The sequence below is a fragment of the Leptidea sinapis genome, chromosome 23 (assembly GCF_905404315.1).
Source record: "Leptidea sinapis chromosome 23, ilLepSina1.1, whole genome shotgun sequence".
NCBI lineage: Eukaryota > Metazoa > Arthropoda > Insecta > Lepidoptera > Pieridae > Leptidea > Leptidea sinapis.
This window is the reverse complement of record NC_066287.1, coordinates 6,767,889-6,793,478: the sequence shown is the minus strand read 5'-3', so window position 1 is coordinate 6,793,478 and position 25,590 is coordinate 6,767,889. Positions and strand designations below refer to the sequence as shown.

The 25,590-nt window shown below is 36.7% G+C and overlaps 1 protein-coding gene and 1 long non-coding RNA gene across 5 annotated transcripts; one reads left to right on the top strand and one right to left on the bottom strand.

Annotated features, from left to right (window-relative positions):
• Positions 1–414: 414 nt before the first annotated feature.
• Positions 415–21,000, top strand: LOC126971158 (cryptochrome-1-like). 4 transcript variants are annotated; one of them, XM_050817312.1, is made up of 10 exons: positions 426–840; positions 4,154–4,421; positions 4,507–4,758; positions 6,543–6,727; positions 8,353–8,524; positions 12,160–12,385; positions 14,118–14,258; positions 15,882–16,033; positions 18,309–18,511; positions 20,218–21,000. In XM_050817312.1, exons 2-10 carry the CDS (start codon positions 4,177–4,179, stop codon positions 20,832–20,834), a joined length of 2,193 nt encoding a protein of 730 aa, XP_050673269.1. In that variant the 5' UTR covers positions 426–840; positions 4,154–4,176; the 3' UTR covers positions 20,835–21,000. The 4 variants fall into 4 exon arrangements, 3 of the variants coding, with proteins under 3 accessions (XP_050673269.1, XP_050673268.1, XP_050673270.1); XM_050817311.1 differs by having other exon boundaries at positions 3,947–4,421; XR_007730838.1 differs by lacking the exon at positions 20,218–21,000 and having other exon boundaries at positions 415–840; positions 3,947–4,421; positions 14,118–14,272; positions 18,309–18,455.
• On the bottom strand, positions 20,901–24,129 carry LOC126971189 (uncharacterized). Its single transcript, XR_007730849.1, has 2 exons — positions 23,982–24,129; positions 20,901–21,147 (listed from the first exon to the last, which is right to left on the bottom strand). It is a non-coding gene; the product is annotated as an uncharacterized LOC126971189 (long non-coding RNA).
• Positions 24,130–25,590: the final 1,461 nt, after the last annotated feature.

The following is a 25,590-nucleotide window of genomic DNA, read 5'->3' as shown; positions in this document are numbered from 1 at the left end:
TGTAAATGAATTAAGGTTAGGCTGTTTTTTGCATTAGTCTGTTTATATAGTCTCCTGGAATTAATAATTATAATATTTAAATATATAATAGTTGTGTCTTTGTGTGTGATTATTGAATTTTTGGAAAATATATACTATGCCAGCATCAACATTAAAGTAGGGCTTGGTAATTAAGCCAATGTTATTCTATTAATACTAAAATTTTAATAGTTTTATAAATTTCAGTAATCACTTCTCACTTTTCTGTTCTTCTAAACTATTTATCTGATGTATTATGATTTGAAGGGCTGGTCTCGTTACGAAACCTCTAAATAAATATAATAAAAAATAATGATAGAACATTGTAGTCGCATTGCAAATGTAACAACTGTTGCGATTCTAAAATGAGAGAATAAACCCCCAACTACAAGTCACGTTGCACGCGGTGTGGTTGGAGTTTGTATCGAACATGACGTATCTATTATTAGAGTATTCAGTATATTTTCATTTTATGCAATGTATGAAGTATGACTTGTCTACATAGCTACATGAAATGTTTTGATTACTATTATTTGTGTATTTAAATAGACTTATTGCAGACTTTAATAAATTATGAACAGTAAATTGGTGCTTCATTGACAAAATAATATGTGTTATAACTTTAATATTGAAATACGATCACAAGAACTATGCACTGGTATTTTCTAGAAATTAAATAAAATTTTAATTTATTGATAAAAATTCAAACTGCCTGAACATTATAACGTTAGATGGTGTATTATTTGAGTGCTATTGGTGACTTTATTTAAAATATGTGCTTAGTGCGGAAATACAAATTTGAAATTTTGTGAAAATTATAAGGTATGTATGGAAGTACAATTAAACAAAAACAAAATTACTTATCAAAATCAAGAATTACCTAAACCGTAGATTAGTGTGGAACAAGTACAAAAAAAGTTCATTAAATTTGTTCCTATATCAATTATAACTTCCTGAATTTACTTACATATATATTTTATTTTCGATACTAAGTATACAAAACTATTTATGTGAGAAGATAAAATTCGTGGTGATTGTGTATGTCAATCAAAGAGTGGTCATTGGCATAGTTTTCATACAATAATTTTGATGGCCATTGATAATAGCACTACCTTGATTCCTAAAGTATGTATATTGCTGTATTTTATATTGTATTTGAATGTATATGCTCTCAAATGGCAGAGACAGTGCTAGTTTTTGTCTGAGATAAAAATAATGAAATAATTAAAATAAAGCAATCAGTTTGAAAACTACCAAACTAAAGAAGGTGCATATCAGAACATTTTAACAAATTTATGTATTTTATTCATTCTAATTTACTCCAATACAAAATACAAAGTTTTACCAGTGGGATGCTCCTTTGCACAGGATGAACACTAAATTACCCATATGATACCCATACCACTATGGGCCCTCTTTCTGCCATGAAGCAGTAATGTGTAAGCATTTTTGTGTTTTAATCTGACATAGTAGCTAGTCAATTACTGGGCAAATGAGGCTAAACATCTTTTGTCCCAAGTTGATGAGCACAATTGTAGTGCCCCTCAGAATGTTAGGGATTTTCAAGAATCCATTGTGGCACTGCATTGTAATGGGCAGGGCATATCAATTACCATCAGCCGGAACTCGTTTTGCCTTTCATTGTCATAAAAAGTCTTCTCCCTTTAGTGTGAAAGTTATAAGTAACAACCATGCTGGACTTGTTCTAATTCTCCACTTCTTCGGTCATATACAGTAAACGGTGCCATTGTGGTATCCATAACCTAGCCGTCAGCCTGTGCTAAGAAGCTCCCATTGTTAAATGCTCTTAGTCACCTCTTGCGACACTATTGCGCCTGGGAGTTCCCTATTATTTTTATGCCCCGGGAAAGCACAGGGCCAAAGAAAACACAATTTTTGCAGTGTGTGCCCTCTGTGGCACTTGACATAGATGTATTGCCACAACACACAATAGTATTTATTAACCAAACAATTTTTAATGTAATTATATATATTATAAGGCGTGTTAATTTAATTAGTATAAGAATTTAATATAATAATGTTAGTAATTAAGAGCAATCTCGTCCTTACATGGTTTCTTGTGGGTGACTTTATATGTATTTTCTCTGTAATACTTTTAACTGTGAACAATAAAGAAAAAAAAGTCAAATAGGTATAAATCTGAATAGGAGATGTATATGACAAGATCATCCAGGCCAAAAAAGAAAGAGAGATCTACTGAATCTCAGGTAGACAATCAAGGCTTAATAATCTGGAAGATAAAGTCAAAGGTAGTAGTTTCAAATAACCAATGAACATCAAATCTCAAACTATACCCAGTTCATATGTGTATATGTAATGAGAGTCCATAACCATCACACCTTTATTATTTTATAAAAGCCAAATCAAATCATTAATAACACCATAGGTACAACACAAAAAATAATGTTAAAACAAAGGTAAAGACTCCTCTTTATGAAGCTAGGATCGTGGTGGCTTTGCATAAGTATGTAGTTCAGTTTTTATATATTTTATATAAGAAATCATAACATTAATTGTTAGACACTTATGGTTGTAAGCATCTGTCGGACATCCTTAAATTATAAGGAAGTAATATTTATGTAATTATATAAAAACTGAATTTTATATATTATTAGAAGTATTTTACTAGCATGATTATTATTAAAAAATATTTTTCTCAGTAGTCAGAGTTTTAATAGTCTTTACGTCTTGTCAGACATATTAGAAGTCTCTTAGAACAGCTAATTAATTGAAAATAATGATAAGAAATAAAATTATTTTTAAAATAATTATAAAATGCCTGAGATAACTGATGTTAATGAAGAAATTTTAAAGTTAATAAAATAACGAAGGTCTGATTGTTGTGAGCTCTTGTACTAATAGGAGAACAAATCAATCGGCATATTTTAATTTAAAACTATCATCTACAGTCCGGTATTAAGCTTTAATAAAGGATATTTACAATGATTGGATTAAAATCCTCAAAGATGCACAGGATGCCAAAGGTTCTGGAACAAAAAACATAACTTCTAACGAATCAGCTTCAATACTCTTCATCTCCTAACCGTTATACTACGACTCATTTTTTAAAATTCAAATAGCATTATTTAAAATAGAATATTATGATGTCACATTTGAAAGTCAAAAACTACCACTTATTCGAAAACTTTGCTTCAGACCTTAGAAGAATGGACGCAAGAAACTCAGCGGGGACCTTTTTTATTCAGAAAAAATACAGTTAAAATGCACAGAATTAAAATGTTGTATGGTGAAATAAAACTTATTATTTAATAGCCTGAGGGTGGTCACTCCATTCCCAATCTGTGTCAACTAAGAATTAGAGACCATTCTCTATGTGATTGTGGACTTGATGAGGGAAACGTAGACCATTTCTTCTTTAATTGCCCTTGAATGAAGTCTTCCTTGTACAATTTTATACCTACTGAAATCCCCCGCCCCACCTCCATGAAATGCCTCCTGATCTTCGTTTTCACTTCTTTTAACGTTATTCAAAAGAATTGTTAAAAAACGTTTGTGTGGTAAAGGTTACTATAACATAAATTACTTTCTTAATGATACCACAGATTGGGAATGGAGTGACCGCCCTCAGGCTATTAAATAATAAGTTTAATTGTACAATATTACTTTGTAAACATATTTATTTGATGAAAAAAAAAAGCCCGCTGAGTTTGTTGCGCCCATTCTTCTCAGGTCTGAGGCATTCGTTTTGGAATGGGTGGTAGTTTTTGACTTTCAATAAGTGATGTCACATCCTATTTTGTATAAAAATATTTGAATTTGTAAATACTTTATGTAAATATATTAAACAAAATAATATTAAGTTATAACTAACACAATAAATGTTTTATATAAGTAATATTATCAGTGTTTGTCCATTATAATCTAACAGCATGTATATTTGTTTCAGGTATAATAAGAAAATAAATCTGTTTTGATTCTGGGCACCGGTCATAACTATAATCACTTGTAAATTCGTTTACACCGATCAAATGTCACACTCTTAGCTTGTTGGTCTACTGAAACGTGACATTGGCGAGTTGTGGTGCTCCTTCCACAGAAGCCACTAGAAAGAATAGAATAGAATGCAGAAGAGTGACTAACAATTCTCTTTCAGACTGCTATGTTGGTGACATAGTTATGTCCGCTGCAGCACAAACACTCAGGCAGTCGAGTTCCCGCCCAGTTCATCCAGTGCATCCACACGCCCCACCATGCCGTACACAAAGTGGAAAACATACTGTGCATTGGTTCAGGAAAGGTCTTCGTATCCATGACAACCCTGCATTGAGAGAAGGTCTAACTGATGCAACTACTTTTCGATGTGTATTTATCATAGATCCTTGGTTTGCAAGTTCCTCAAATGGTGGCATAAATAAATGGAGGTAGTTTTAACATTTTACGTGTTTTAAAATGGCTAAATTTTGCAAGTTATTCACTGTCTATAAATTTTTTTTCTTCTCGCAACAGGTTTCTCTTACAATGTCTTGAGGACTTGGACAGAAGTTTAAGGAAGTTAAACTCGCGACTTTTTGTCGTGCGTGGACAACCTGCAGATGCATTGCCTAAACTTTTTCGGGAATGGGGAATAACCACTCTAACCTTCGAGGAAGACCCGGAACCATATGGTCGGGTGCGAGATCATAATATTTCGACAAAATGTCGTGAAGTAGGAATTACTGTCGCATCAAGAGTTTCACATACATTGTATAATTTGGACCAGTAAGTCATTTAGCTGTTAATAATATAAACCGTTCTTATTATATTTCTAACTCAACAACAAAAAAAAATTAAATACCTTGTCAGCAACAAGATTTTCCTTGCAAGCAACTCAGGGTTAAGATCGGCCATTTCAGTGACGCAGGCTCAAAATGTTTAAAGACCCTATATGTTATTCCAAGATTTTAGTTTAATTTATTCAAAGTAGAATTTTATATTTCTTAATAAATGTCATAACCTACCATTCATTCGAAAATATATGCTTCACACCTGAGAAGAGAGGGCACAAGAATATATAATTTAATTCTTATATAATGTATTAATTAAATAGCCCGAGGGCAGTCGCTCCATTCCCTACGTGATATCACTAAGAAAGTCATTTATCTTATATACACCTTTACCACAGGGGTGCTCAAACGGTCGATCGGGATCGACAGGTCGAGTGTTTTTTGAGTCGATCTCGAGAAAAAAATATAATAAACTAAAATTGGTAATTACGTACCATCTTATGAAAAGTATGCTCAGGACATGCAGTGTCACGCTTCAACATCCAAAGTCACTCTTTAGTTAAGCTTAGAACTTTAGAACGCGTTTGTTTTGTAAGAACCAATAAACTCGCAATTTTGAATAATAATTATGAGATTTTTCATTGACATTTAAGAGCAGACCTACACTTACCTTGACAAAAAAAATGCATATTTTGCGCAAAACTAATATCAATGTCATCGTGACACTCTACCTAGACGACAATCCATCATCACACATACTTGAAGCCTCTCAGAGTCGATCGATCGTAGTCTAACAATTTTGAGGCAGATCGCCAGCAGTTCAAGCTTGAGCACCCTTGCTTTACCACATAAAAGTTTTTTAACCAATTTTTTGAATTTCTCGTTTTTCACATTCACTAAGGACTCACTGACTCATGTCTATTCTTGGTGATAACATTATTATTATTATGTCATTGTCTAGATTATTTGCTAATTTTCATATGTGTTACATTATATACATACCAATGAATATATTGAGACGAAACAGTTAAAATAACCGCTAACTTGCGATAAATAATTTTTGATTGAGGTTATAGCCTGAATGATAAACCAGTGTCATTGTTAAAGATAATACTTAAATCATTAAACCATGTGAGGGTGTAATTAGGACATGAATTATTTCATACAAAATATATATTTTTAAATTCAAATATTTTTATTCAAGATAGGATATAATATCACTTATTAAAAGTCAAAAAGTACCAGTCAAGTGCCATTCGAAAAGGTTTGCCTCAGACCTGAGAAGAACAGTCACAACAAACTCGGCGGACTTCTTTTTTTATATAAGTATATAATATATGGTTACAAAATAAAATCGTTCAACAAAATCTATCGACTGAGGTCGGTCGCTCCATTCCCAATCAGTGGTATCATTACTGACAATTTCTCTGTTCTTGTTGTAAAAATAAACAAAAACGCCCCACAAAAGACTTACTAACTGGTGTTAACATTATGGTTATGACAGTTTCTAGCAAATTCTCCTATATGCCTATGTACATAGACATAACATTATCAAGAATATATTGAGAGGCAAGAGTCATGATGTTTATTTCTCTAAATTTCGCTGTAAATGATTCTTTAAGACCTAGGTTATAAATGGCGCGAATAGCCCTTTTCTGCAGCACAAAGATGGTATTGGCATCGATTGCACAACCCATTTGCATTTAAATTAACTATCTGCTTTTTTTATTATTTTGACGAGGTCGTGTAAAATTTTATATTTATAATTTTAATTATCAGCATAATAGATAGAAATGGAGGCAAAGCTCCGCTGACGTACCACCAGTTCCAAGCGTTGATCGCAAGCATGCCCCCGCCTCCGCCGGCTGAGAAGACGATATCCTTGCAGATGCTGAACGGAGCCATCACTCCCATATCCATTGACCATGATGAAAGATTCGGGGTTCCCACTCTTCAAGAACTTGGTTTGTACACTTTTAATAATCAATCAGATATTCCAAAACTATGACCTTGTTTATGTGCTTCTGGTAGCTACTTATAAATAAGAGAAAGAAATGCTTCTAGGGTCCAATAAAAAATTGTATTTAAGTCAGAAAGAAAAAAGTTGAAATATTTTAATATAGCATTTCCCATTTACCGGGTCGCGACCCGGTACCGGGCCATTAAAATAAAATACTGGGTCGTAATGTTCCCACCTTATTTTTAAAATATTACCTACTATCGATCGACCTCCTCCTTTGCACAGGATGCTGGTAGATTATGGGTATGGCTGAAGGGCACCGCAGCTAGTGAAATAACTGGGCAAATGAAAGTCAACATCTTATGTCTCAAGGTGACGAGCGCAAGTGTAGTGCCGCTCAGAATTTTTAGGCTAAAATTCCTTTTTGATAAATTAGGTCCCTTCTCACTCAATTGGTCGAGAATAATATTATTAAAGTATTAATTTCAAAATATTAGAAGTAATTAAAAGTAGAAGAACCAGAGAAAATTAGGGAGCATTGAGATAACGCAGATGGGGCGTGGGTAATAAATGGTAAAATAAGGTTGAGAAACTATGCTAGCATAAGTTATGCTCTAGAGTATTTGTTATGCCCCATTCTATACCGCGGCGCTAGCAGCAGAAAGCGAGCTAGCAAAAGCAGGACGAAAAGTAACCTGGGCGAATTTAGGGATTCTTAAAAAAATATATTATTTTAATCTGATAACCTTTCGTTAAGTATTTACGTCGTACTAAGGGTTTATTTAATTTTTAGACATAACCGGAGTTTTTTCTATTGAAGAAATTACAACTAATCACGTTTCCAAACTGTACTGTGAATCCTTAAATATTTAATCCAAAAAACTCCGAAAGCAGTGAGACTTGGTGTAGTAAACAATACAACTAGTGAATCAACTTGACCACCAGACGGAGCAACAATGGAGTGAGGTAATGAAGCAGAGCGGTGTCCCCATTCTGGCTTCGCTGTTTGCCGACATACCGGTTCACTCACTTGCGTGCCGGTACACATTTAGGCATGTCACATTCGTTGCCCGTGTTTAGTGTTCTCATGCCACTAAACAGTTTTGCTACTTGGTGAATTTTTATTATAAAATTTGTACTTTTTTCTTAAAATTCACCATCATCGCAGAAAATACATGTGCGTCTTCTGATTGCAAGTATTTGTGGGACCTCTTGCATATTTTCAGAGTTTTATCTATTCGGATGGTTGGTACATTTTGAAGTTCAATAAGTAATCTTAAAATCTTATTTGAAATTGAATTTTGGGAACAAGGAGACGTAATAGTTAATTTTTACTACAAACTCGCCCCGCAGAGACACGCCATCTTTGCATGTAGTCGCGGGTAATATAAATACCTTGTGGTAAATAAAAATAAATAAGTAGCTGTCTAGCAAAAAATATGATATTTGAAGAAATTAGTTTAATAGTACGAGCACAGCGTCGTGGGCACAGTCGTGGGAGGCATTTAGGCACATGACACCTGTACATCATCAGATTTTGCAGTCAACCTAATCCTAATATATCTACTCTCTGTCTTTTCTTCTTTCGTCTTCATACAATTTATTCCTTTAAACTGTCTAAATTTCTAGGTTTTGATATAGAAGGACTGAGACCGCCAGTCTGGATTGGAGGCGAGAAGGAAGCTCTATCAAGGCTGGAGAGACACCTTGAGAGGAAAGCGTGGGTCGCCTCATTTGGCCGCCCCAAGATGACTCCACAATCTCTACTGGCCAGCCAAACGGGACTATCGCCTTATTTAAGGTCACCTTAATATACTTACTTTAAATGAAACTTACTTACGTGAAATGGCAGGGGCATAGTATAAAAATTTACTCCACCTGGTATTCTCTTCCTAAACATCCGTCTTACGCCGTCGTGACGTAAGACTAAGTCACGATATGTCATACTGACAGCTCGCTATTGTCGTGTCGTTCATATCTATAGCGATGTTTCACTTGAAATTAGTTTGAGATCAGTCATCGACTGATGACGTTTCCTTAGGCCAATCACATATCCAGCTGTCACGGGAAGATAATTCCAGACGGAGTATATTATTATACCATGGGCAGCGGAAGGTATGCTGAAGAATATCCAAACTTTGATTTTGATCATAGGAAATAAGCAGAAAAGAAAGATCTTTAGGTTCTGCCAAGTGATACAGCCTGGCAACGACAATGCAGCATAAAATTACCAGTGGGAGACTCCTTTGCACAGGATACCGGCTAGATTATGGTTACCACAACGGCGCCTATTTCTACCGTAAAGCAGTAATGTGTAAGCATTACTGTGTTTCGGTATGAAGGTAGCTAGTGAAATTACTGGGCAAATGAGAATTAACGTGTGCGACGAGCGCAGTTCTAGTGCCGCTCAGAATGTTAGGGTTTTACAAAAATCGTGAGCGGCACTGTATTGTAATGAGCAGGTCGCATAAATTACCATCAACTGAACGTCCTGCTCGACTCGTCCCTAGTTATCATAAAAGGTAAAATCTAGCTGGTAATGGACAACTGCAAGAAAAGATATCTAAGCGATTGGACACCGAAGGGTAATGTGTAAGCATTACTGTGTTTCGGTCTGAAGGGCGCCGTAGCTAGTGAAATTACTGGGCAAATGAGACTTGACATCTTATATCTCAAGGTGACGAGCGCAGTTGTAGTGCCGCTCAGAATTTTTGGGTTTTTCAAGAATCCTGAGTGGCACTGAATTGTAATGGGCGGGACGTTTCAATTACCATCAGCTGAACATCCTGCTCGTCTCGCCCCTTATTATCATAAAAAAATCCAAAATACTAGCACGCTGGGATTGCGGTCGTCATTTTGAGAAATAATATAGTCCCATGGCGCCTATTCACAATCGGCGATTAAAGGCATATTCCGCGGTGCGAGTCATACATGTAAATGTAGATGTAAAAATCCGCCATGGCGCCGTGCTTAAGGCGCTTCTCACCTTGGACATTCACAAATCGAGCGGGCCCGATGGCATTCCCCCGATAGTGCTGCGTACATATGCTCCGGAACTGGCGCCGGTCCTTACCCGTATTTCCGGCTCTCCTACTCATCAGGCGTAGTCCCGAAATTATGGAAGGCGGCTTTAGTGCACCCGATCCCTAAGAAAGGTGTACGCTCAGGTCCTTCCAACTACCGCCCCATTGCGATAACCTCCATTTTTTCCAAAGTAATGGAGTCGATCATCAACCGCCAGGTCTTGGGATACCTAGAGGGGCACCAGCTGATTAGCGACTGCCAGTACGGTTTCCGTCAGGGTCGCTCAGCTGGTGATCTTCTTGCATACCTCACCCATAAATGGGCGCAAGCGGTTGAGTCGAAGGGAGAGGCGTTGGCGGTGAGTTTTGACATAGCGAAGGCCTTCGATCGGGTGTGGCATAGAGCGCTTATAGCGAAACTGCCATCCTATGGGCTTCCCGAGAAGTTGTGCAAATGGGTCACTAGCTTTTTGGCTGATCGGAGCATCAAGGTTATCAACGGTGCATGCTCCGACTTAAAACCCATAAAGCTGGTGTCCCGCAAGGCTGCGTGCTATCCCCTACGCTGTTTCTTCTGCATATCAATGATATGCTGCAAATCAGCAATATTCATAGAAATGAATAGCCTGAATGAAGTCTGCATAGAAATGCAGACGACAGCACAGGGTATGCTTCCTACACCGGCCGTGCCAACATGTCCCAGGATAGCGTCGACGAAAACCGGAACAAACTTGTGTCTGAAATCGAGACTATGCTTTGCAAAGTCTCGTTATGGGGCCGACAAAATTTAGTCCAATTCAACCCCAAGAAGACACAAGTTTGTGCGTTCACCACTAAAAAGTCTCCCTTTGTCGTATCCCCTCGATTCGAGATCACTCCTCTAGCTGCCACAACCTGTATTGGCATACTTGGCGTCGATATATCGGGCGACGTTCAGTTCCGTGGTCACTTGGAAGAGAAGGCCAAACTGGCCTCAAAACAGCTTGGTGTACTCAGTAAGGCGAGACAGTACTTCACTAAAAGCCACCGCCTGCAACTTTATATGGCGCAAATTCGGCCTCACATGGAGTACTGTTTTCACCTCTGGGCGGGTGCTCCCCAGTACCAGCTTCTTCCATTTGACCGCATACAACGAAGAGCGGCTCGAATCATAAACGATCAAGGCTTGATTCTCTAGCATTGTGTAGAGATGTGGGTTCTCTCTGCATCTTCTACCGCATTTATCACGGGGAGTGCTCAGAGGAGCTGTTCGGGTTGATTCCAGGGGCCGAATTCCACCGGACATTACGTGCAAAGTACCATCCGCATCACGTAGACGTCTGCATTCCACAACCGCGCGCTTTATTCGAAATTTCTTGCCTCGCACAGCCACTTTGTGGAATCAACTACCGGCAGCGGTCTTCCCGAACAGATACGACTTAGGGACCTTCAAGAAAAAAGCATACCTTAAAGGCCGGCAACGCATTTCTTGACACACCTGTTGTTGCGGATGTCCATGGGCGGTTGTCTCACCTCTCCCCATCCCGTGAGCCTCTTGCCCGTTTGACCCATCTCATATAAAAAAGGGCGATTACACGCGTGCACGATCGTATGGAGTGCTTATTCGCTTCTAGTCGACGATCATCGTCTTTAATCGTCATAGTGATCGCGGCTATCGGTGACTTGTCGGTTTTATCGGGCACGCATAAAAGGTAATTCGCGTGTATTTGCGAAGGCGTGCGCACACGATCGCCGGTCATTCATTCACTGGAGGACGCTGGACAGTGAGCGAAGCCGTACGTACTTCGCGTCGTCATCGCGGCGTTGTCTTGTTTTCCTTTTATTTACATAGCGCGAGTACGATACAGTGACTGCTGAGTGGTAAAATAATTGTATACTGATATTAAATGAGTGGTAGCAGCAGCTACAAACTCCACGTCCATCTTGAATGACTGCCGCTCAATAAATGATCACGGATGATCGTATAGATGTTTTTTTTTTATGGAAAATGGAGGACAAACGAGCGTACGGATCAGCTGGCATTTTCTTGCAACACCAGAAGAATCACAGGATCGTTGCCGGCCTTTAAGGAAGGTGTACGCGCTTTTTTTGAAGGTAACCATTTCGTGTCTTCCCCGAAACACCGCAAAAGGAAGCTCATTCCACAGCTTTTTAGTACGTGGAAGAAAGCTCCCTGAAAAGCGCACCGTGGAGAACCGCCACATATCCAGATGCTTACACGATGATCGACGATTAACTTGCCGATGACAAACGGTCATAACAGTTAACGATCATCGGCGATATTGGAGAGGAGGCTTCAATAGCAGACTGTTTTTACAGCATAATTAATTGGAAACCATTCGATATTATTGCGATTACGTTTCAAATTGGAGTGTTAAAGTGTTTAACAATAATAACATATTATTAATTATAGGTTTGGTTGTTTATCTACCCGACTGTTCTACTACCAACTGACCGAGTTATATAAGAGGATAAAACGAGTGCGGCCACCGCTTTCACTGCATGGTCAAATTTTATGGAGAGAATTCTTCTACTGCGCGGCGACACGAAATCCAAACTTTGACAGGATGCTGGGGAACCCCATATGTGTCCAAATTCCATGGGAAAAAAATCAGGATGCACTTTCAAAGTGGGCTAGTGTGAGTTAAAACGATTAACACTTGCCTAAGGCGGTGCATATTAATATATTTTATAGGAAATTAAAGTAAAACTTTCTGAGAAAGGTAAAGATCTAAGTCAGACCTACAATATAATTACGTTTCTGTCTGTTAATAATGCATAATAGTACAAAATGCACTGTCTGAGGTGAAAATTAAATATTCGCCAATAAATGTAACCATTGATACTAAACTTAGACTGAAAAGCACGGACGCAAAAAACTCAGCGGGCCCTTTTTTATTCAAACTGCATTGCAATAAAACTTAATAATTCACTATTGAATTATCCCCAGACTATTCTGGGGACCTTTACCAAAAGTTCTTTTGAGTTTCGCGACACATGTGAACATGTTCTGGGATCCTGTTTTAAAATCATATACATCGCCCAATAAAAGAATAAAATAGAAATATATTTATTTACCATAGGGAGTGATACTGGCATAACATATGATTGCAACAACACTTGGTAAACGTCATGAAGTAATAATATAGTAATAAATTGGCTTCGAGGAGCTGGGCGTCATAAATAGAGCACGGCAGAACTTCAAGCTGGCCCACAATCTAGCGCTCTACAAAGCGCAGGTCCGGCCACAAATAGAGTATTGCTGTCATCTCTGGTCTGGCGCACTCCAGTATCAGCTCGATCCATTTGACCGCAACACAGAGCAGCTTGAATTGTCGGGGACCCAGAGCTCCTTGAACGGCTGGATCACTTGACGTTGCGTAGAGACGTCGCTTCATTATGTGTCTTCTACCGCATTTATCACGGGGAGTGTTCCGAAGAGCTGTTTTACCTGATTCCTGTCGCCGAATTCCACCTTCGCACGACACGCCACAAGTTAGTACATCATCCCCACCATCTGGATGTGTGGCGGTCCTCCACTGTGCACTTTTCAAGGAGCTTTCTTACACGTACTACAAAGCTGTGGAATGAGCTTCCTTGTGCGGTGTTTCCGGGACGATACGACATGGTACCTTCAAAAAAAGCGCGTACACCTTCCTTAAAGGCCGGCAACGCTGCTGTGATTCCTCTGGTGTTGCAAGATAATGTGGGCGGCGGTAATCACTTAACAACAGGTGACCCGTACGCTCGTTTGTCCTCCCTTTTCCATAAAAAAAACATCAGTTCGTAAAGGGGCGAGGAGACGAACTGATAAGAAACTCCCAGCCCATCTTTTAAATCATATAACAACTTAGCCTACTTGCACAGAAGTATGCATTGTTATCTGCTCAGTGAGTCCTAGTACGAACTTTGAAGGCGCCCTTTAACCCTAGCTAACCTATTGCACGAGTTTCACTTAATTGCGATGAGCGAGGAGCTATTTTCATGGTATAAGTAATTATTGTTTGACCTGTTTTTTATTTTTGTATCATCATAAAATGTGTCCAGTAATGGTTAAAGATAAACCATTTTCTAGTAACTTGTTATGTTTTTAAAGTGATAACCCTCACTTCTAGGATTAATACACAAATAAAATTTGAAAAACAACAAAATTTTATGAACGATGCGGGCCTCGAACCCACGACCTCCGGCGTTCCGTGCCGGTGCTCTCACCAACAGCTAACCGTTTGAGTGTCGCATCGTTATAAAATCCTGTATGCTTTGTTCAACTCTCAGCATCTCTCGCATCGTTCATAAAGTTTTGTTTTTCAAATTTTTTTGTAGTTTAATTTTATTATAACAGTGTATAAAGTAGGTATTATAAATTCTCAGGGTCGTACTGGCTTTCCATGGATTGATTCCATTATGATACAGTTGAGGGAAGAGGGCTGGATACATCATTTGGCGAGGCATGCAGTGGCGTGTTTCCTGACCAGAGGTGACCTGTGGATCTCGTGGGAGGAAGGCATGAAGGCAAGTCAAAAAAGGTTAATTTTTATTTGTAGTTTTCTTTTATGACGGTAAGGGACGAGGCGAGAAGGACGTTCGGCTGATGGTAATTGATACGCCATGGACTTTTCAATGCAGTGCCGCTCTGAATTCTTGAAAAACCCAATAATTTGCGCCACCTTAAGACACTCATTTGCCCAGTAATTTCACTAGCTACGATTTTCGGCACCCTTCAGACCGAAACACAATAATGCTTACACATCACTAATTCTCGGCAGAAATAGGCGTGTTTGTTGCACCCATAATATAGCCAGCATCCTGTGTAAAGGAGCCTCGAACTGGTTAAGTAATGTTATTATATTTTATTTATTTGTTCCTTAAAACAGAAAAGAATCTGAAATAATTCCAATGAAAACTTACGACATTGAAGCTCATTTTAAGATCAAGGTAAATGAAGCCTTATAGGTGCACCCAATAATTACGACAGGCGTTCAGGCGGCGAGAGGGTCGAGCTAAATCTTACACAAGATCACGTGGGGAAAGGGGGGTCTCGGCAAAAATAGCTCTACCGTAAGTATCTAGTGTAAAATTATGAGAAAACTAGGTTAAATATTATGAAAAATATCGGGTGTCTCAATTATTAAAAGCTTTAAATTAAAAAATAAACGCTAATTTATTGACTGCTCCATAAATTACTTTGCGTAGCTCCATAATTATGTCCAAATATTTCAAGTTTTCTTTAGTGTTAATTCCGCCAATATTTTTCTTTAAACAATTCGACACGTATATCGCCACTACATGAGGCATCCTCAGGACTTGTTGACTCGCCAAAATCTGGCACGAGACTAAAGATTAACCCCCTTACTCATAATGGTCCGCTAACTTTAAACAGCCGCTAAGGAGTGTTTTTTCTCATCCTGACTTAGGTCAATAGAAGAAGACAGAGTAAGAATTAGCAATGCTTTAAGTTAGCAGACTATTATGAATAAGGGGGTAAAAAAATTAACGCAAATTATCTTTTTATTTATACAACATTATCAAGCACAAATGATCTTATTAATATTTGAAACATATTTAAAAGAAATGTACGTGAGGTTATATTTGGCAAGCGGGTTGAGCAAAATCTCACCTAGGGAGGAGGGTAGAAGAACCGCCTCACGTAGCTATGATGCCCCCCAAAAGGTACCACAATTAACTGGTTTGTTATTACAACTCTGTTGAAGAAAACACAACCTACAATATGATAGCAACGTGTACATTATTGGGCGATATTACCCAGTTTTTTTTTATATAGGAGGGGGGCAAACGGGCTAGAGACTCACGGGGTGGGGAGTGGTGAGGCAACGGGCCAAGGACATCCGCAACGACAGGTGTTCAGAGATGCGTTGCCCGCTTTTAAGATGGTAGTATGCTCTTGAAGTTCCCTAAGTCGTATCGGTTCGGGAAAACAGTAGCCGGTAATTGATTCCAAAAAGTGTCTGCCAGGCAAGAAATTTATTGCATGTGTGGAATGCTAGACTTCAACGTGGTGCGGGTATTATTTCGCATTTTGGCATCCGGTGGTAGAATTCAGCCGCTGGAATCAACCCGAACAGCTTCTTTGAGCATTCCGCGTGATAACTTATTATAGCTGTATATATTACACAGGTTTTCGATGAGCTGCTCTTGGACGCGGATTGGTCGGTGAACGCAGGAATGTGGATGTGGTTATCCTGCTCTTCGTTCTTTCAGCAGTTTTTCCACTGCTACTGCCCCGTGAGATTTGGCCGAAAAACGGACCCGAACGGTGATTTTATAAGGTACAATCTTTGTTAGTTTATTACTAAATTCCCAATTCTAGACAACCCACTTAGCCCAATGGTTAGTGACCCTGCCTACTGAGCTAGAGGTCCCGGGTTCCAATCCCGGTACGTGCAAACATTTATATGATTGATATGGATGTTTGTTTCCGAGTCATGGATGTTTTAAGTATTTATTTATGTTTATATGTATATTGTATTAAATATATCGTTGTCTTGTGCCCATAGTACAGGCTATGCCTAGTTTGGGCCAAGATAATTTGTGTAAAAGTGTGTTAATATTTATTTATTTAAATACAACACCTCTGTCTGCTGCCAAGCAAAGGTGTGCAGGCATTGTTTGTATATCTGTATGAATGGCATCGTACTAAGTGAAATATTTGACTCACATTAATTGTCTTTTTTATGTCAATTCCAAAACGGGACGAGACGAGCATGACGTTCAACTGATGGTAATTGATACACCCTGCCCATTACAATGCAGTGCCGCTCAACATTCTTGAAAAACCCAAAATCTCTGAGCGGTAGGTACTACAATTGCGCTCGTTACCCTGAGACATAAGATGTTAAGTCTGATTTGCCCAGTAATTTCACTAGCTATGGTGCCCTTCAGACCGAAATACAGTAATGCTTACATTACATATTGCTGCTACACGGCAGAAATAGCCGCCGTTGTGGTACCCATAATCTAGCCGGCATCCTGTGCAAATTAGCCTCCCTAACATAATTGGCTTCTTTTTTTTTTAGTTTTTCAGACAAATTTTAAAATTAACTTACTTCTTAGTATTGGTAAAATATCTCTATAAGCTTTTAGAGGATAAATAACCCATTAGATTTTGATGTAAATTCTGATGTGTGGCTTAAGAGAGAACTTTTTATCCCAATTTTTGAAAATTCTTAGGGTTTGATAAGCCGATTTTCACGCGGACAAAGTCATGGCACAAGTCTTGTTTTATATGATTGATTTTTTAAAATATTATAACATAACTAGCAGCGAAACCCGGCGGTTAAATTACATTGCATGTTTAATTATTATTATCAGTAACACGCATTTTGGAACTTCCCAGTACTGTTTTGAATTTTCTAGACCATTTCGCATCGATTTCATAAATTGTACACATTTTGGAACTTTCTAGAGCATTCCAGAAAGTCTTAGAACTTTCTAGATCATTCCAGAAAGCCTTAGAACTTTCTAGATTGATTACATCAGGTGCATCACATTCTAGAGCATTCCCGAGATTATAGAAGTTAACATTAGTAAGAGAAGGACAGATGTATATCATTTCATATTTTTGCCACCCACAACCACCCACCCCGACCAAACTCCCTTATACACACCAGCAGACCGAATGCTATTTGCCATCCCAAGGGGAATTTGATTTATTCTGGTGTGTAAGCTATATTATTATAAAGTTTCATCAAAATCCATTCAGTAGTTTTTGTGCTAAAGAGGTACAAACATACATCCAGACATACAAACTTTCACATTTATAATATTAGTAGTATCCTACTAATAATATATAATCCTACTATCGTAGGATACTAGCTGACCCAGCAAACGTTGTATTGCCGATATTAAAATCGCGATACAAAAGTAACTGTTGATCGTAGATGGGTGAAAATTAGGAGTTGTATGTATTTTTTAATGCTGACAATAATAATTCATAATCAAACAAATAAAAAAAAAAATAAAAAAAAATCGTGTGGACCACCCTTAACATTTAGGGGGATGAAAAATAGATGTCCGATTCTCAGACCTATCCAATATGCACTCAAAATTTCATGAGAATCGGTCAAGCCGTTTCGGAGAAGTTCAAAGTTTAATACCATGACACGAGAATTTTATATCTATACAAAAATGAATTGCTGTTCGTTAGTCTCGCTAAAACTCGAGAACGGCTGGACCGATTTGGCAAATTTAGGTCTTGAATTATTTGTGGAAGTCCAGAGAAGGTTTAAAAGGTGAATAAATAGGAAAATGCTCGGAATTAAATAAAAACAACATTATTTTTTTCTTTGATGTGTCCATACATAATTTCTATGAGAGAATTTATTGACGCACGGTTTGACAGTTCTGCTGTGAAACAATTTCATTACGACAGCAGGGTGAACATTTTACGAAGTAGTTCTTGATGTTATGATATATTATTGACAAATAGTAAAAAAACATTATTTTATTTATTATATACAGAACAACGTCTGTCGGGTCAACTAGTATTAGATATTAAGATTTGCCTCATTATATGTATACATTACATTCACAAATTTTGTTTAGAAAGTACATTCCTGCTTTGAGGAATATGCCCACGAGATACATACATGAACCTTGGATGGCTCCAGAGGCAATCCAAGAATCTGCTCACTGTGTCATCGGAAGAGACTACCCACTCCCCATGATTGATCATTCAAAGGCATCTGAAATCAATATTGAACGAATCAAACAAGTTTACGCGCAACTCGCCAAATATCAACCCCAAGGTATTGTAGTTGTTTGAGATCAGGTCAATAAAATGAGATGAAGAATGTAAACAGTAGAGCTGTTAAAAGGAAATAGGAAAGGTTTTACGACAGAAGTTGGACAGAACATGTGGGTGAACAAGTTCATTGCTATTTGGACTGTGTTTGATGTGACATGTATTTACTCGTTTCCGTATTTTGGACTAACGGCCGTTCCCAATATACTATCTACAGATAGAGATAAATTACTAAAAGTTAAGGTAGTAACCTTCTACTATCAATAATCTGAAGCTGTCCCAATATACCCGATAAGTCATCCTTATCGCCTTATATTCGGACGCGTGAATTGCAATTTCCATACAAACTTCTATCGCTGGTAAGCTATACGCTGTACGGATAAAGTGAGTTAGCGTCGATAATTTTATTGGGACAGAAAAGTCAACGACAGTTATGATTTTTATCTCAAGTAGGCCAAACCGGAGATAGACTGAATATTGGAAACGGCCGAAAGTGTAGCTCGCAATCCATGAAAATTTAAATATTACTACAAGAAAGGCAATGTTTCTCCAGACAAATGCAGAAATTGTGTAGATGACATCATAATGTAAGAAAACATTTTGCACTGCAAAATAGTTGATAATGCATTATATACAGTTTGCGCGCCAGTTGAATGCTGTCGGGGCCTGAGGTAAAGAGCGGAGTCATCACCCCCCGCAGACCGCACGCTTCACCTCGGGCATGTGTAGTGTAGTGATGTGCAGTAGTCGTGACTTACCCGTGTTATCGTCTTAAGGCTGGGAACCGAACAAACGGCCTTGAGGAATCGAACGGAGCTAGGTTATCTCTCTCGTACAACATTTAATTCAGAATTAGAAGCATTTTTAATTTATTACAAACATAATACAATTTTCTTGTGCCTATGTCATGTTAAATAGTATTGCTGTACAATGAATAGTTTTTCGTACATTTCTTTTCTAGATTCAATGATTAGCATGGCTCAAACTGTAAAGGTTTGGGGTAGTGTGGTGATTTTATTTCGCACTGTCTATAAAAAATAGTAATGTAAAGAAATAATTAATTTCCCTCTTATACTCTATAGATATATTATTATTTTTTCTAAAGATATCAGCTTTATATAAACCGTCAAGAAATGGTTTCAATTATGCGCTATTTTGGAGGTTTCTTGGGACAGCGGCCTTAATAGTAAAGTTGCGATTCCGTTTTTGATTTATATGATTTTAATAATGATCTGAGTCCATCAGGTTCCGTTCCAAAATAAGGATTGTTCATTCATCGCCAAGTACGAGAAATGGCGATAAATGTTTAAGTCATGTGTGTTGAAGAAAGGTAGAAAAAAAATTGAGATTTAATTATTAGGTTAAAATGAGGAAAAAATTTATAAAACATATTTTTTTTTACCATTTTATTTTATCGACACACTCAAGATTATGGTCGTCACTTATAATTCGGTCACAGCATTATCGCATTCCTGAACTCTGCATTCAACTTCGGGTGATATCTGTAGTTTAGTCACACACAACACGTAACTTCGTCTAATAGTATTAGTTTAGACTCTAGATTATACAGTTTAAGATATCTATATAATATCTTCAATCAAAAACGTTTTGAACATCTGAAAGTTTGTTTACATTCTCAATCTCGTGGTAAACTTAAATTATATATGTTTTATTTTTATTCCCCAACAATTCATTCTTTTCTAATTGCAGGTCTCATTAATCTAAATGTTCAAAGACCGAATGGAATGCAATCTTCGCCAAGCCCAACATCTATTATTACTAGTATGAACCAATCTAACTTTTTATGTAGTCAATCAAGTGACCATCAAAATTCTTCGATGTCTTCAGTGCAGCCATTAAAAGAGGAAATATTCATTCGACCTATAAAGAATACAAAAGATAACATTGAGACAGCTAAACAATCATTGTTTAAGCAAGTTATACTATTTCAACAACAAGCCCAAAACTCGAGATATGTCGAACCACATCCACCGAGCAGAGAACATTACATAATGAACAGGGGACTGAACACTGCTTACAAGATGCAAAATAAAGAGCTTGAAATTGCAGATTGTGAAAAGAATGTGATGAATCCATCAATTGATAATTATTCAAATTCTAAATTATATATACTAGAAAATAGTGCTAGGGTTGACACAGAAAAGAGTTACACTACTAATAAAGCTGGGGGTGAGTTTGTTCAAGAAGAGAAAATCATTGATAAAACGAATAGCACAGTAAAACCACTTAATTTGATGATGAATAATGAACAGTTCAATGAAGATTCTACGCAAGACCAAAACATAAAGTCTAAAGCATGTAAATAAGTAGGTAACAAAATAATAGAATTTAATGTGATTTAAATAATTGTTGTAAATGATGAAATTGCAATGTGTTCTTTTAACATGTTTAATGTTAGATTGCAATATAATATATAGATGTTGAGTACATAAGATAATTTTAAATAAATGATTTTTATTGGCTGGTCCCAGGTGTAGGAGTTTTCGGATGTAACAACGCTACAGTTTCCATGTGTTGTTTTTGAGCTTTCTTGACTTTTCTTGACACTGTTGGCTTTTCTTTAGGTATTTGTTTTCTATGTCTTCCCAATTCTTGTTTTATCGCAGATATAATGGATACCTAAAATTAATAAATAATATTTTTTATAGAGTACATAAGAGCATACAAGTCATCTGATGGTAAGTGATCTAATATGGGTGTTCACAGTTGTTTTACCCATGTCGTATTTAAATGACGTTATGAGGTGGTGGCGTATGGTGCAATAGTGAAGTTTGGTGACATAATTCAGATCATATTACTCTTTGGAACGCTTCCCATAATGAAAGAGGTAGAAGACAATTTAATGAGGTCTACCGAACATCAAGTGCTCAAAATGTTAACAATGGGTAGCTCAGTGTTGCATACAGCCAAGTTTCAAGCTCTTACTTATACCATCAGACTAGAGGTGGAAGCAATACTCCATAGGTGGCCTGTTTGTTGGCCGATTTCGTTCCAATCATGATGAAGCTTGCAAAGGCTAATTTGTCTTTGACTTCCAGATCTGCAAGTACTCGAAATTTCGACTATTCCAACACTAAGCTAGGACACTGGTACTGGGAGGAGTGATGAACAGGGTAACGAAAAATAGTGTCCTTTCCAAGAGGAGTTTAGTAATATGTATCAACATAAAAAATAATCAGTAATTTTATACTTGAATCGTTTTTAGGGTTCCGTAGCTAAATGGTAAAAAATTGAATAATTACCAGGATATACTAAATGGCTAACCTAATAATTACAAGCTGTTTTTTATATAAGAGCGGTCGAATCGGCAAGAGGCTCACGTGATGAAGCAACCAACCATGGACATCTGCAACACCAGGGGTCAAAATATATGTTTTAGAATTTAAGATGGGAGGCCGGTTTGGGACAACAGCAGCCGGTAATTGATTCGGCATATGGTATCAACCCGAACAACTCTGAGCACTCTAGTTAGACAGATCCGAGGCTATCTTAGGGGGTGCACTAAAGCCGTAAAACCACTTGCAAGGAGCGGCGCCGATTCCGGAGCACATGTCCGCAGCACTATCGGAGGAATGATATTGGGTTCGCTTGATTCATGAATGTTCAAGGTGAAAGGCGCCTAAAGCACGTTGCCATGGAATATGCTGTGGTGGTGCACCTTGGTCACCCAGAGTCAAATTCAAATATTTTTATTCAAAATAGGATTAAAAATCACTTATTTAACGTCAAAAACTACCTATTCAAAATAGACTGCCTGGGAAGAAAATCAGACCTGGGAAGCACGGGCGCAAGAAACTCAACGAGCTTTTTTTAAATAAAAATATGGATTACAATGTTATATCATACCATAAACATTTATAATTAAAAGTCTGAGGGTGTCCGCTTCATTCCCAGTCTGTGATATCATTAAGAAAATTATTTATGTTATACTAATCTTTCCCACACGAAAGTTTTTTAACAATTCTTTTAAATTTCGTAACACATTTGTTTGTTCATTGTCTGGCATCATATTGTAAAAGCATATAAATTGCTCAATAAAAGACTAACTCTACTTAACCGAGTAGTAGGCATAACAAGTCTATGTTTGTTCCTTATGTTGACATTATGATTGTCATAGTTTTTAGCAAATACCTTAATGTGCTTATAAACATATCCTACTAATATTATAAATGTGAAAGTTTTTATGTCTGGATGTATGTACTTCTTTAACGCAAAAACTACTGAATAGATTTTGATGAAACATTATAATAATATAGTTTACACACCAGAATAACACATAGGCCATAATTAATAAAAATATTGTTGCTATATTATATTAAGCCGAAACATTAAAAGACTTTTTCGTGGTCGTGGATGTCTTTAATAAGTAAGTCTGAGAATAAATGGTCGAACACTTAATATAATTTATATGACAAAACGTTGTCGGGTCAGCTAGTCCAGAATATATTGGAATGTAACAGTAAAAATGTTTATTTCTTTAAATTTTTCTTTTAATTTCACTAGGTACGGCCCTTCAGACCGAAACACAATATGCCACATAACAAAATACTATAGGACATAATAACTAAAGTAAACTAGTCGCGCCATATCTATGTCAACTGACATTTAACTGTAATATTTTAACCACATATGCTGCAGAACTAAGCCTAATCGCCAATCCTCCAATATAAGGTTAGTTAGATCATTTATATAAATTAGGAAGAGGAATGGTACTGATCCTTGTGGTACCCTTATACCAAGAGGAGTCCTAGGAGATCTGCTATAATTGGTTATTAGCTTGTGCATGTTTTTCTGTCCTCACCAAACTAGTTTAGCACACAGTGGTGGAGCAGTTTATATTGATTATATGTTTCGGTAATTGTAGGTAAATTTTTCTTGCTTTGCAAATGAACAAAATTAATTTATTCAAGTGATGTGGATTTTTATGTAGAACGAATTGTCACATTTTTTATATGAACTCTTGAATTGTGGTAAATTTGAATTTAGTGTGTAATTGCTTAAGATTCGATCGGAATTGAAGTCTGTGTACAACTTCACTCATTGTGTTGCATAGAGGCATCACATCATTGTGGCTCTTGTATCAATATAATTCTATTTCTGCCGGCCAATTCCAGCTAGACATCACTCCACTCAAGAAAAAAATTTCCATCTGCATCTGTGGTGTTCATAAAATCAACAGTTGCAAGAATGAGCTGAGATCACATACCATTAACATATCAACAGCAAAACAATGGGGAACATCAAATAATATAATACTTACTGACTCAGGAATGTGAATATATCTTATATTTCGACCTTGTATAAAGAGATTCTCAAAAGAATATTCATTGCCTTGTGGATCACAATAAATAGATTTCCCTAGTGATAAGTTCATATAACTGAAAAATATATTCAATAACTTATAAATTTCTATATTTACAATGTAATCTGATGTTTGCTTGAATCACACTTACCCATCTACAGAGTTCAGAAGACCACAAACATATGAATCATTTCTAAGATCTATAGTTATGTTTTTATCTTTTAAAGATATAGCTAAGCTTAATAATGTATTATGATAGTGAAATCTTTCTTTTGATGTCCCAATAAACTTTGCATTCATATTACTCAACAGGGAAAACTGAAATAAAAATGAAACATAATTGCACATAACTTTTATGTAATTTACTAACAACAAACAAATGCTTAAAACTAATTTTATAATACTTAATTTGTACATAATATAGTTTATAATTTGTCATAAATTTATTTCTGAACTACATCTCCTAGAGTAACATTTTCATTAGATTTTAGTACAACTAATCTTTGATCAGGAATCGACTTTAACTCTAATTCAGCTCTCACTAATGACCATTTGTCTTCATTTTTTTCCGCCCAAATATAATAATAACCTCCATCCTTTGGCCCAGATACTGGAACCTTAAATCGAGCTGAATTTGCATCACTGTAGTTGTTGTCAGCATCAGTTATTTTGAAACGTTTGTCTTTTATTGGTTCTCCAAGATAGTGTACAGCACCTGGGTGTGTTCTAAGCTTTTTTAGTGAAGTCTTATAATAATCAGACTCTCTTATATTTTCTATCAGTTTTGTTTGTAAATACATCCCAGTCGATGCAACTATAAATCCTCCGATGGCCGCAATTTGGATTAATTTTTGGTTAGAAATCGTCATCTTGAAATTCATAAATTTGTGACCGTTTATTGATTATGTAAGTTAAGATGATATTAGATATGGTAAGATGGTTTTATTAATAGAACGTAAAGTTTAAACTGAATTTCACAAACGTATTCTTACACAATATAATATAAATAGTATCACCTGTGTTTTATATGTATGTGTCCTGGAAGAATTGTGGAATACAGAATTATCTCTAGGCACAAGGTATACATATAAATATTTTGTATAGCGTATTTAAGCTTTCAATATAAATAAAAAATTTACTGACCAGTAACTACTTGTCACTATAAATCTTGTTACTCGAGTAATATGTAAATAATATAAATATTATTCTTTGCTAAAAACTGTAAAGTAGGAAAGTAGGTACAAAACTTGCAGCTCTTATTACGATTAAGATATACTGTGTCTCGTGTCTGTATGTGTATTAAATGTATTTGTAATCACTTCACTATTATCATTACAAAATACAAATCAACTTTATTTAAAGTAAAGTGTAAAAGAAAGAAAGAAAGATCAAAGAATGTATTCTGTCATCTGTGCAGCTGCAGAAGTGTCAACTGTCACTTGTCAGTGTCCAGTCGGCAGTCACCACCAGTGCTTAAATTCTCTTTAATTCACCACTCACCAGTGAATAGGTACGTTTTTGTTATTTTGAGCATTGGCAAATGACCATCAAATCAGCTCAAGCCAAAATGGGCGGTTATAGAATGGAGTAAAAAAATAAAAATCTTTGAAACAAATACTACAGATTGACTTATTATACCATAACTTATATTTATTATGAGCAAGGAATCCATAGTATTAATTTTTAACGGAGAAATTATTGTTTTTTTCCGTACAAGAGAGGGATTTACCGTGCCACATTGTGACTTTTTAAAACGAATT